Below are 14,481 nucleotides of genomic sequence, written 5' to 3'. Positions count from 1 at the left end.
GAAAGAGATTAGTTAAAACAAATGTAGGTCCCTTGCAGTCAGAAATAGGTGAGTTGATCATGGGGAACAAGGATATGGCGGACCAATTGAATAACTACTTTGGTTCCGTCTTCACTAAGGAAGACATAAATAATTTGCCGGAAATAGCAGGGGACCACGGGTCAAAGGAGTTGGAGGAATTGAGTGAAATCCAGGTTAGCCGGGAAGTGGTGTTGGGTAAATTGAATGGATTAAAGGCCGATAAATCCCCAGGGCCAGATAGGCTGCATCCCAGAGTACTTAAGGAAGTAGCTCCAGAAATAGTGGATGCATTAGTAATAATCTTTCAAAACTCTTTAGATTCTGGAGTAGTTCCTGAAGATTGGCGGGTAGCAAACGTAACCCCACTTTTTAAGAAGGGAGGGAGAGAGAAAATGGGGAATTACAGACCAGTTAGTCTAACATCGGTAGTGGGGAAACTGCTAGAGTCAGTTATTTAAGATGGGATAGCAGCACATTTGGAAAGTGGTGAAATCATTGGACAAAGTCAGCATGGATTTACGAAAGGTAAATCATGTCTGACGAATCTTATAGAATTTTTCGAGGATGTAACTAGTAGCGTGGATAGGGGAGAACCAGTGGATGTGGTGTATCTGGACTTCCAGAAGGCTTTCGACAAGGTCCCACATAAGAGATTAGTATACAAACTTAAAGCACAAGGCATTGGGGGTTCAGTATTGATGTGGATAGAGAACTGGCTGGCAAACAGGAAGCAAAGAGTAGGAGCAAACGGGTCCTTTTCACATGGCAGACAGTGACTAGTGGGGTACCGCAAGGCTCAGTGCTGGGACCCCAGCTATTTACAATATATATTAATGATCTGGATGAGGGAATTGAAGGCAATATCTCCAAGTTTGCGGATGACACTAAGCTGGGGGGCAGTGTTAGCTGTAAGGAGGATGCTAGGAGATTGCAAGGTGACTTGGATAGGCTGGGTGAGTGGGCAAATGTTTGGCAGATGCAGTATAATGTGGATAAATGTGAGGTTATCCATTTTGGTGGCAAAAACGGGAAGGTCCAGTATTGGAAGATTACAGTTATCTAGAAAAAAAAATATTTTACCATGTTCTATTTTAATTTTATATGTATATAATTTTTGGTAAAATTGAGCAAATCTATTATTAATATCTTTAGGTAGTATTAGTAATTCACCTTTCTCTGATTTAATTTTGGTTATAGCATTTTCATTTTCTCGTTTTTTCAATTGGCGAGCTAAAAGCTTATGTGGTTTGTCACCAAACTCAAAATGATCCTGTTTTGTAATTTGGAATAGTCTTATTACTCTTGCTGATAAAATTCGATTAAGTTTAAATTTCAGTAATATTATCTTATTGTGTTTATCTGTCGTGGAATCTTTAGCATTATCTAACTCTAACTCCCTGATTTCTTGTTCTAACAACATTTGTTCTGTCTTATTCTTTGTATTTTGAAAACTTTGATATGAAATTATAATTCCTCTCATAAATGCCTTAAAAGTTTCCCATAATAAAGAAGGCAAAGTACCTGGTATATCATTTGTAACGAAAAAAAGTTTCATTTGTTGTTTTAAATATTGATAGCCTTGCACGTCATTTAAAATATGTGTATTAAACCTCCAAAAAATTTTTTTACCCGGAATTCCCTCAAATTTTACTGAAAATGTCAACGGAGAGTGATCTGAGATACTACTAATGTGATATGTTGGGTTGTTTGTATATGGCATTAATTTCATATCCACTAAAAAATAATCAATTCTTGAATAAGTTTTATGTACCGAAGAGTAAAACGAGTATTCCCTTCCAACTGGATTAGCAGATCTCCATACATCTATTATATTAGTATTTTTTATATATGTATTTCTGTGTATTTTTATATATGTGTGTTCCACTCTGACAGTCGCCGTTCCAGTTCCCGGTTTTTCAGGCGACTGCCGGCAACTTGACAGTCGCCGGCAGTCCGCTGAAAAATCGCCAAAGTGTGACAGGCCCATAAATAAGGATGTAAGACGTCCTTTCCTGGAAGACTTTGTTAAACAGATGGGTGTTTAATGACAATACAATAATTGTTATGTTATCGAACATTTAAAAAAATAAGGTCAAGGTATATTGATTTACTTAAATTCAAATTCTCCAGCTGTCTTAGTTGAGACCACATGCCTGAATGTGAACTTGAGTCTCTGGGTCAATGGTCCAAAACTCTGGGTGCTAATCCGGTAACATTTTGCCATAATCAATCATGACACCACAACATCTTGTGCTGTTGAAATGCAGTCACTTTTATTCTGTATTATGTATATATTTGTAAATATTATTAATATTTGTATATACTTTCCTAACAATATTCTCCAGTGTACTTTCCCTATTTACCTCAAATAAAGTTGAATACTCTCTGTTTTATGCAATCATACGCTTTATCTTGAATTTTACTATAATATGGTAACAGATAGAAAGGTATTTTTTTACTCCAATCTTCTCTTATCATTTTCTGACAGCTAGTTCATATTATATACATGCTCATATGGGTTCATCGACTAACTGTTCAATGTGTCAATCCAATGTTCTATCTGTGAGTACAACGGAGGTACCACTGTTGCTTAATTACTTCATCAGCTCCGGAAGTACTTTTGTTTTTGTATTTTTCAGACTTACCAAGTTGCGCATTCTGGAGCTAAGAGAAAATCATCTGAAAACTCTACCAAAGTACGTATATATAAATGTAAAGTTACTATGCTGATATCAAACTAATCAAATCAGAATATAAACTGCAAGTTTAGACCACTGATATCAACGCTCGTTGATTGGGTCACTGAAGGTATTGTATTCTTGGAAGTCCTGTTATTTCCAACAGGAAATAAAGTGGTAAAGTGAATATTTATTGGGCTAGCCCATCTCACAATCTCTCCTGCTGAGTCATTATATGAAGTTACGATCTCCTCAATTTTTCCACCTCAGCATATTTTAGGATCACTGCAAACCTTCGATCTATCATGTTGCTTTCCAATTATTTCCTTCAGTGATTCTCACACCCTCAGTTGCTCACTGCCCCCAGTGCCATTCAGAACTACATCTGCTCATCTTTTTTTCATTACTTATCAAGAAATCGGCATCCTCAATGATAGTCGGAGCTAGCATGAAAGTATGAACCAAAAAAGCTAAAGCTTTTACAGCTATCTTCAACGTAAAATACTTGATGGCTATTCCATATTAATCTCTTCTTGAAGTGTAAGCTATCATAAAAGTCATTAGTTAGCAAATTCAATTTTCTCCAAGCAATATAAAAAATGGTCTAACGACCATAATGCTGATTTTACATATTACAGAACTCCTCCCTTCAGCAGCTTGAATACCAGCATCTAACAATAGAGTACAACGGTCAGATATAACTGTAGAATACAGGACAAATCCTATTACTGCTTAATCTGTTGTTCGTATTCATTAGCAAAGTATTGTTAATACTATCGAGTGATATGTAGCGATGCTATTTAGATTCTCACAGGATCCTTCAGTTTCAGACCACTGCAACGCCTTGATCCAAACAACAAGTTCTGAATTCCAGAGGTTAGAGTAGAATGTCTGACCTTGCCATCAAGGCAATGTTTTGACTGATTGTAATTTCAAGAACTCCAATTAAATTTGAAGCTAATTCCATTAACTAGAATTATACCTGGGTACACCTAGTAAGGTTCTTGGAAGTCTGTCATCTTCAGATATAATAATAATACATTTTATTTGTATAGCGCTTTTCAAGATATAACTTTGGTAAGCAGAAAACAAAAAAAAACAGATGTTGAAAATACACCAGAGGTCAAGCAACATCTGTCAAAAGAGAAACAAACTTTAGATTTCAGGTTCAAGACCTTTCATCAGAAATTAAAAAAGTTTGAAATAAAACATGTTTTCAGAGAGAACCAAGCCTAAGCATCTTCAATTCCTCTATTGACTTTTCTATCATAGGTTTAAAAGCAGCAATATGCAGTGTATTCAGAAAGTATTCAGACCCCTTTACTTTTTCCAATTTTGTTACATTACCGCCTTATTTAAAAATTGATTACTCATTTTTTTAAAATCATCAATCTACACATAATATCCCAGAATGAAGAAGCAAAAACAGGTGTTTAGAAATGTTTGCAAAGTAATTAAAACAAAATAACTGAAATATCACATTTACTTAAGTATTCAGACCCTTTGAGCTGACATTCAAAATTGAGCTTAGGTTCATCCTGTTTCCATTGATTATCCTTGAGATGTTTCTACAACTTGATTGGAATCCACCAGTGGTAAATTAAATTGATTGGACATGATTTTGAAAGACACACGCCTGTCTATATAAGGTCCCACAGTTGACAGTACATGTCAGAACATAAACCAATTCATGAAGACAAAGGAATTGTCTGTAGACCTCCAAGACAGGATTGTGTCGAGACACAGATCTGGGGAAAGGTATAAAACAATTTCTACAGCATTGCAGGTCCCGAAAGGGACACAGTGGCCTCCGTCATTCTTAAATGGAAGAACTTTGGAACAGCCAGGACTCTTCATAGAGTTGGCCGCCCGGCCCAACTGAGCAATCGGGGGAGAAGGGCCTTGATCAGGGAGGTGACCAAGAACCCGATGGTCACTCTGACAGAGCTCCAGAGTTCCTCTGTGGAGATGGGAGAACCTTCCAGAAGGACAACTATATCTGCAGCACCTCACCAACCTAGTGTGGCCAGATGAAAGCCACTCCTCAGTAAAAGGCACAAGACAGCCCGCTTGGAGTTTGCCAAAAAGCACCCAAAGGACGCTCAGAGCATGAGAAACAAGATTCCTTGGTCTGATGAAACCAAGATTGAACTCTTTGGCCTGAATGCATCACGTCTGGAGGAAACCTGGCACAGCTCATCACCTGGACAATACCATACCTATGGTGAAGCATGGTGGTGGCAGCATCATGCTGTGGGGATGTTTTTCAGCGGCAGGTACTGGGTGACTAGTCAGGATCGAGGGTAAGATGAACGTAGCGAAGTACAGGTAGATCCTTGATGAATACCTGCTCCAGAGCATTCTGGACAGACTGGGGCGGAGGTTCACCTTCCAACAGGACAACAACCCTAACCACACAGACAAGGCAACACAGGAGTGGCTTTGTGACAAGTCTGTGAATGTCCTTGAGTGGCCCAGCCAGAGCCCGGACTTGAACCCAATCGAACATCTCTGGAGGGACCTGAAAATAGCTGTGCATCGATGGTCCCCATCCAACCTGACAGAGCATGAGAGGATCTGCAGAGAAGAATGGGAGAAATTACCCAAATGCAGGTGTGCCAAGCTTGCATTGTCATTCCCAAGAAGACTTGAGGCTGTAATCGCTGCCAAAGTACTCAACAAAGCACTGAGTAAAGGTTCTGAATATTTATGTAAATGTGATATTTCCATTATTTATTTTTAATTACTTTGCAAAAATGTTTAAATACCTGTTTTCACTTGTTTATTATGGGGCATTGTGTGTAGATTGATGATTAAAAACAAAATTCAATCCATTTTAGAATAAGGCTGTAACGTAACAAAATGTGGAAAAAGTGAAGGGGTCTGAATACTTGTGAATGCACTGTACATTAATAAATGTTTATCTTTGTTCTATTTCCCTTGTTCTAAAATTTCTTGGAATTAACTTCCATTTGCCAACATTCCTCCTTGAGTCCCAATCTCACCCTGGCCTATATGAAAATAAATTAATATACAATTGTATTGGTGCAGTGTCATCTTCTCTAAATGTTCAGTGTTTTCTATTATTATTTCTAATTTCCAGTTTGTGCAATGTTTATATTTTTCTCTTGCTATTTCACTAAAGGAAAATGATGATGATTGAATGAACTCAAGCCTTGTTTATCGGTCTGAAGAAGGGTCTCGACCCGAAACGTCACCCATTCCTTCTCTCCAGAGATGTTGCCTGTCCTACCTAGTCACCCCAGCAATTTGTGTCTACCTTGTTTATTGGATGCACGTTGACATTTTTTGCCTACCTGGCCAACCTCTTGCTCGCTTTCACTAAAACCAGATTAACTGATAATATATCCCACTTTTTTTGGGGTGGGTCCATCCATGCAAAGTTACAGCCAATCTTACCTCCATTAGAACTAGAATCCCACTTCAATGTTGTTGCCTAGAACATAAGGATATCCTAAGATGAAAATCAATGCAAAAATACAAGTTGATGATTTTCTTTTCAAATATTGTTAGTTATTAATTACCTGTGGTGTAAGGGGGATTTGCATCAATGTCATAACATAAAGAATTATTTGGGACTGAATCCTTTCATTCGTATTTGTTACAGGTCAATGCACAGACTGACACAAATAGATCGATTGGACCTAGGGAGTAATGAATTTATGGAACTGGTAAGAAGGTTTGTTTTTAAATGTTGGGTTGATCAGATCAGGTACTGTTAACTTGGGCAAATTTCATATAAATAAAAAATCTATTCAATATTGTAAGGTGTAATATCACTTCTAATATCTGTTTTACATTTAATTAACTGAGCATTCCTTGTCATTAATCTGTCCCTCACCCGTTGAGTTTCTCCAGCATTTTTGTCTACCTTGTCATTCATCTGTCAGCACGGATGAATGACATAGAATTGTTCGGAACACTTTTTATAATATTAAACAGTAAACAGAAAAGAAGATTTTTATTAATTTACGACTTTAAGATGTGGATTAATGATCTAGTAAGACTCTGTGAAAATAGTCAACCTTCTGGAATTCCATTATTATAGAGGGAGGTTGGAATGTTGGATCAATCTTACTTCATATCTAATTGGGGACACCAAATAAATCATGACAGGTTCCATCTTTTAACATTTATTTCTGTGATCATGTATTTGGAGAGTTAACCATCAAACGAGATAACGACAAAGCAGATGACAAGGAATGAGATGACAAGGAATTATTACATGTATGGCTGCAGGCAACAACATTTCGTTCAGACCGAAAGGTCTGAATGACAAATAAAGGATTCAATTCAATTCAATGAGAGAAGATGACAAGTCAAGAGAGAAGTGGAGATAGCAGAGGAAAATATAGGGTGAAAAGGAATAGAGTGGAAGGGCAGGAGCAAAGGGAACACAGATAAGGATGAGGAACGAGAGATTTGGCATTTGCACCTTCCTAGTCTATGACACTTTAAGCATAGCTTTTTTAAATGGATCCAGGTTTCTCTAATCTTTTATATCATTAATTATTTTTGGTTTCCTTGACTGGTCCAAATATTTGATAGACGATCTGATAACCAGAGGCTTGGACTCTTTAGAGCATAGGAGGGTGAGAGTCTTTTATCAAGAGTAGGGGAATCAAGAACCAGAAGACATAGGTTTCAGCAGAGAGGGGAAAGATTTAATAGGAAACTGAGGGGCAACCTTTTCATACAGAGGGTGGTGGGTTTTTTGGAATGATCTGCCAGAGGAGGTAGTTGAGGCAGAAACTATAACAACATGTAAATTACATTTGGATAGATACATAGATAGGGGAGGTTTAGAGGGATATGGGTCATATGTGGCCTTTTGGACGTGTAAATGGGGCACCTTGGTCAGCATGAACAAGCAGGGTCGAAAGGACTGTTTCTGACTGACTTATGTCTGACTCTATAACTCTGTGACTATTGATCCAGGACATGTCTTGGTATACAAGGTGTGACCTTTAGGATTGAGATGAGGGGAAGTTACTTCATCCAGTGGGTGGTGCACCTTTGTAATTCTCTACTTCATGAAACTGGAGATCCAGTTGTTGAATGTATATTCAAGGTGGAGGTAGATTTCTAGACATAAAAGGTATTCAAGGGTTTATGGAAAACATGGTGATATGGCATTGAGAGAGAATCAGCTGTAATCGTATTGTATGTTGGAATAGGCTTGACGAGTTGAATTGTTTTTCCTCTTTCTATTTTTCGATGTTTCCATGATCATTGCCCAAAAATGCACTTTTCATTTTAGTTGTCACTGTATCCATTTTCAATCTGCCCAAAATGTCTGTTGTTTCCACTGTAACTAATTTTAATTCAGGTACATTTGCCAAAAAAATATTTCATTGTGACCCTATTCTGAATTTGTTCTGAACTACTTATTTGTAGTTTTATGAGTCAACTCTAGTGTATTGTTAGACATATAATTAAAATAATTGTTTAATACTTATTTAATTATTCCAGGATATAGTCTTACAATACCTTTATAGTGGAATAATTATTCATTAATAGCTGAATGAGTTTTTAATGAACTGGAAAATAAAGAAAAAAGCATTTGGTTTCAACAATCTTGCTATTTTAATTTCTCACTCCAGTAAGACATTTGAAAAATATTATTTACAAGGGATTAGAGACACAAGGAACTGCAAATGCTGGAATCTTGAGCAAAGCACAAACTGCTGGAGTAACTCAGTGTATCAGGACAACATCTGTGCAAGGAATGTGTAGGTGATGTTTTGGATCAGGACCCTTCTTCAGACTGATTGTAGTAGGGGGAAGAATGCTAGAAAAGATGTGGGGGTGGAACCAAACCTGGCAAGTGATAGGTGGATAAGGTTAAGTTTTTGATTGGGAGATGGGTGGAGTAAGTGACAAAAGCTAGAGATGAAAGGGAGACAACAGGATATCAGATAAAGAGGGATGAGGAATGAAATGTACAGCAAGAGGGAGGGATATAGGTGGAAGGGAGCCTGAGAGGAAGAGGGGCAGGATAGTGGGGACAACGGGTGCACGCTGGGTGGGTGGGGTCACAGGAAAGAGAGAGGGGTCAAGGGATATATTACTTAAAATTGGAGAATTCAATGTTCATGCCTTTGGGTTGTAAGCTACCTAAGCGGGAAACAAGGTGCAGTTTCTCCAGATTGCATGTGGTCTCACTCTGGAAATGGAGGAGGTCAATGTGCATTGAATTCTCCATTTTAGGTAATATCCCCCACCCCCTCTCTCTTACCTACGCCCATTTCTCTCACTATCCCACCTCTCTTTCCCCCCACAAACAGATCCCCTTCTTCCTATATAGCCCTGACGTTACTTTTCTGTCCTTGTCTGACAGCTTTTTCTCTCCTTTTCATCTCTAGCCCTTGTCACTTACTCCATCTGTCTGCCAATTACACTCCCTCACCAGTATTCACCTTTCACTTGCCAGGCTTTGTCCTGCCATTGCCTTTGTTTTCCAACTTTCTTCCTCCTGCTATAATAGGTCTGAAGAAGGGTCCCGACCCAAAATGTTGCCTACCCACTCCTTCTACGGATGCTGCCTGAGCCACCGAGTTACTCCAGCATCTTGTATTTACAAGGGCTTATTCTGCATTTATTTTAGGTGTACAATAGCTTTGAAATCTTGAAAGAGTGGAATTTATTATTTTATAGGACCCATGGCAAAAGTGTATGTCTCAAAAAGAATATTCATGCAATTAAAATGCCAACTTGATTTCATTGAGTTTCTATGTTTAGCATCAGTAATGAGCGATGGAAATATCTGTGTTTAAATAATTGAAGGAGCTAACTTTGGGAAGCCTTTCTTGACCTTGATGAATCTTGCAAATCTCTGCCCAGTTTGTATTTTGACTGATGCCATAAGAGAGTGAAGAATCTAGTCTGTTCAATTAATGACAAGGGAAATGGCCGATTCAGTTGCTGATAAAAGTTTTTAAATTACATTTTGCAGTATTTAATTAAATTTTGCAGTATTTAATGATTTTTAATATAATTTTAATGTATTTCCGCACTTGTGTCTCCTAGTGTTGTACAGCATCAAAACAGGCTCTTTGACAGACTCCATCCATGCCGACCATCATACCTAGTTATACTAATCAGTTAGCCTCCATTAACATACCTATTCAAATGCCTCTTAAGTCATTATCACAGTGAATGGCGGTGCTGGCTCGAAGGGCCGAATGGCCTATTCCTGCACCTATTGTCTATTGTATTGTGACAATTTAAAGAAACCAATTAAACAACAAACCTGCACATCTTTGGTATGTGAGAGGAAACCGGAGCACCTGGAGAAAACCCACACAGTCACAAGGATAACGTACAAACTCCATACAGACAGCCCCCATAGTCAGGATGAAATCTGGCTCTCTAGCGCAGTAAGGCAGTAACTCTACCGCTGTGTCCATGTTCTTGTCCCTCCCTTCCGCAAAGGGTTGTATACAACACAAACAAGACAGAGTAGGCATGGGCAACCCTATCTGACTCCAGGCCTGATGGGAAAACTATCCTTTTCTCACCCATTGATTTTGATTGCACAATTGATAGACGGGAGAAATACAGGTTTATGAAACAGAATTGGAACCTACCACCACTTGTAAGCATTCTTGCTATACGTTGACGAGAGATGAATAAAATTGCATTGGAATCTTGTGACCCAAATTCAGATTTATATATTTTTTTAAGATTATGAAATTGGTTAACACTGTTAGAGAATCACATGAGAATTCCAGATGCTTAATTAGCAAATAAACAACAATTTTCTGTATCACAATTAAATTATATAGGTAACAAGTAAATTTAGGTTGTAAACATCATACAGTAAATTGAATTATGATTAACATGATAGAATTGGATTCCAGTATTGTACCTTAAGTGACCTCAGCTAGGGAAAAATTGGTAGTATTTTCCTGGACCAATACAGTATAAAGAAAATCGGTAATTTAGCTATAATGAAGATCAGACAGATTTGTTTTTTTAATGTTATTTATTCATGGAGTGTGGTTGTCATTGGCAAGGTTATTATTTAACGTTCCTATTTAATCATTGTTGAGAAAGGCTGCAACACCTTCCTGAATCAATGCAGTTCCTGTGCTGTAGGTTTTCCCAAGTGGAATTATGCATGACTATCAGAAGCTTGACACAGTAATATACACCATAGAACCTAGAACAGTACAGCACAGGAACAGACCCTTTGGCTCACACGTCGGTGGCAAACATGATGCCAAGTCCAACTCTTGCCTGCCTGCACATAATCCATATCCCTCTATTTTCTGCATATACATGTGCCTATCCTAAAGTCTCTTAAATGCCACTATGGTATCTGCCTCCTGAACTACCCCAGCAACGCCTTCCAAGACTAACCACCATATGTGTAAAAAAAAAACTTGCCTTGCACATCTCCTTTAATCTTTGCCCCTCTGCTATACCTTTTAGTATTTGATGTTTCCATATTGGGGAAAAGGAGCCAACTATCTATCCTATCTGTGCCTCTCATAATGTTATGGTTATAAAATAAATCTGTCAAAACTCCTCCTGTAGATAATACCCCCTAATCCAGGCATCATTATGGAAAACTTCATTTGCACCCTTTCCAAAGCCTTCACATCCTTCCTGTAATGGGGCAACCAGAACTGCAGGCAATATTCCACATGCAGCCTAACCAAAGTCCTATAAAGCTGCATCATGACTTACTCTCTCTAATAATCATGATCTTGAACTCTTAAGTTGAAAGAAACATTATATTTTCCAAATCAGGATAATGTGTAAATTGAACTTGAGTTTGGACAAGTGGTGTCCCTTGTCCCATGCTGCTGTTATACCTTTTTGCTAGTAGATCTCATGCTTTGGAGGCTGCTTTTACAAGGTGATGTCAAAGAAGCCTTGATGATTTGCAGCAGTGTCTTTTCCAAAACAAAAATGTTTTGTAAATGGTGGAAGGATTGAATACTTTAAGTGCTGGATATGGTCCAAAACAAGTGGATTGATTAATTTTGGAGGATGTTAAACACCCTGAATATTGGAACTGTACTAGCCCAGGCAAGGGAGGTGTGTATTTGTGGTTTCTGGAAAGTTGTTAGAAAGGGTCATAAAACATAGAACAGTATAGTACTGGAAGAACTATACTTTGGCCCACAGTATCTATGCTGACCATGATGCTGATTTAAAATGCGCATCTGCCTGCACATGATCAATATCCCTCAATTCCCTGCCTATCCATGTGTTTGTGTGAATATCTTGTGTATATCTGCTTCTATGTCTGCCTCTGGAACGTGACAGCGGGATCCAGGGACTTTTCATCTCTGCGTGTAAAAGAAACATGCCTCGGAAATCTCCTTTAAACTTTTCCCCTCTCAGCTTAAATCTCTACTCTCTAGTATATAACATTTTCACCCTGTCTATGCCGCTCATGATTTTATATAGAAGAGATGAAGAGGATGATCATCCTCTGCAAAATATCAGCCTCTGGCCATAAATTCCCTAATTCAATTACATTTCTGGTCAGTCATGATCCTGCCCAAAATATTGATAGTAAGGAATTCAATGATACAAATGACAATAATGCTACTGCGTTAATGGTAATGTTTAGACTCAATCCTATTGGAAGTGATCATTACTTGACATATTTGCGACGCAAATGTTACTTGCCATTTATGACTCCAGATTATCATTAGGATGGGGATGTTTATGGAGTCTCGTCTTCCAGTTCATTATTTAATTATCCAACACCTCTCATGTGTCGATGTGGCAAAACCACAGAGGTTTGAACCCTTCCAATTTTAAGTATGTACTAGACACTATGGGTAATATTCCACCTCTCCACCAATTCCAATATCCCACCTCTCCACCAATTCCAATATTGGTGGCCAGTGGGGGGGGGGGGGGGGGTTCTGGAGGACTAGTATGGGTGTTGTGGGCTGAATGGTTTCCAGAGGACTAGTATGGACATTGTGGGCCGAATGGATTTTTGGGCTGGCAGCTCAGTCACTCGTGCCTGGTGGGCTGGCAGCTGAGTCACTCAGGCCTGGTGGGCTGGTAGCTCAATCACTCAGGGCTGGTAGGCTGGCAACTCTGTCACTCAGGGCTGGTGGGCTGGCAGATCAGTCACTCAGGGCTGGCATATCAGTCACTCAGGGTTGGTGGGCTGGCAGTTCACTCATGACTATTCCTTGAAATTCCATTTCAAGCAGAGTGCAGGTCACCGAACTCAATTTCATAGAATTTCAGGCATGGTGCAGGCCACCAAACTCAATTTCATAGTATTGCAGGCAGAGTGCAGGCCACCAAACTCAATTTTACTTCAGAGTCACATGAGTGACTATGTGAAGAACCCCGCCAGGACGCATGCGTGGCATATCGCTACACGCATTGCAACGAGTCACAGCAGGGGGAACGACGTTCCCTTAGCGGCAGAATTTGAAAGCCGGGAACAGCAGGTAAGGAGACTCTGCGTTCCTTCCACTTACCTTACAGGTGGAGACATGGACCAAATCCACGAAGGCTGCGAGAAAGCTGGCGGGGGTGAACCGCGGAGTTGCGGGCAGCCGGCAGCAGCAGCCAACGGCACGCCTATCTCCCGAAATGGGAACAGCTGTGCCCGACTTCGCTCCCGCACCGGCCACGGCCGAGCAGTAGAGCGAAGCAAAAAACTAACAGAGTCGTTGACTCCGATGAGTCCGACTCTGAATAGCCGCGAGCGGCCAGTGCCCGTGAGCATTGGGGCCGGTTGGAGCGGCTTCAGGAGCAGCCGTGAGCGGCCAGTGGCCATGCGCATTGGAGCCGGTTGGAGCGGCTGGGATGGGGAACAAAAGCAGCCGCGACGGCCAGTGTCTGTGAGCATTGGAGCTGGTTGGCGCGGCTGCAGTATCAGGAACAGTCGCGAGCGGCCAGTACCCGTGAGCATTGGGGCCGGTTGGAGCGGCTGGGGAAACAGGAGCGGCCAGTGCCCGTGAGCATTGGAGCCGGTTGGAGCGGCTGTTGGAGGAAATACTCCAAGTGGCAGGCTCCGGGAGATGGAGGCTAGCCACAGTGGGCAGTTAGTAAGCCCCACAGCAGTACCTCTTGTGGGGCTGCACAGTGTTGCTCCCTCATCAGAGGGGAGCACGGAGGGTCAATTCTGGGCTGACCCTGAAGAGGGGAGTGATCAACATACCCCTAATATGCCTGGGGTGAAAGAAAACATGTTGGGTATGGTGTCCCAGTTTATCCAACCCGACCAAACTGGCCTAAACCTGGAGCCGAAAATAGCGGTAAGCATTGACTACATGTCTTTTAACCAACTACAGGGACAGGCATTATCGGACACCACGGCACGACACTTACCACCAGGGAACTGCAAGTCGCTAAATGTTCCCAGTGTCAACCAGTGCATCTGGAAACATGTTGGGGCATCAATTAGAACCAGGGACTTAAAAATACAGAAAGTCCTAAAAGTCCTAACAGCAGGAATTACAGTTTTTGCCCATACATTGAATGAGCAAAACATGACCCTAGACCACCTAGATGCACTGGCTTTATTCTGCAACTCACAATACGAGTTAAACAATATTAGGAAAAGTGCTATCCAACCGACTTTAGACCCCAAATTTGCAGGCCTCTGCAAACCTGGAACCTCCAAACCATCAATACTACTATTTGGAGGGGATTTATCAAAACAAGTCAAAGAACTTGACGAAGAGGCGAAAACCCTGGGGCCCATAAAAGCAGCATCCAAAAGCTACTACGGCCATAAACATCACCCCTACACGCCCACCAGTCGGCC

General features: G+C 40.3%; 1 protein-coding gene across 4 annotated transcripts in view; it reads left to right on the top strand.

Annotated features, from left to right (window-relative positions):
- Nucleotides 1-14,481, top strand: part of lrrc7 (leucine rich repeat containing 7) — a 368,217-nt gene that overhangs the window by 251,979 nt on the left and 101,757 nt on the right. For all 4 annotated transcript variants that reach the window (XM_055641900.1, XM_055641899.1, XM_055641901.1 and 1 more), the window contains 2 exons: nt 2,661-2,717; nt 6,328-6,391. In XM_055641900.1, the coding sequence (XP_055497875.1) occupies nt 2,661-2,717; nt 6,328-6,391 (121 nt within the window). The remainder of the gene's footprint in view (nt 1-2,660; nt 2,718-6,327; nt 6,392-14,481) is intronic.

Source organism: Leucoraja erinacea, chromosome 10 (assembly GCF_028641065.1).
Source record: "Leucoraja erinacea ecotype New England chromosome 10, Leri_hhj_1, whole genome shotgun sequence".
NCBI classification, from domain to species: Eukaryota; Metazoa; Chordata; class Chondrichthyes; order Rajiformes; family Rajidae; genus Leucoraja; species Leucoraja erinaceus.
The sequence above is the reverse complement of the archived record's forward strand: the minus strand, read 5'-3'. Positions and strand labels throughout refer to the sequence as shown.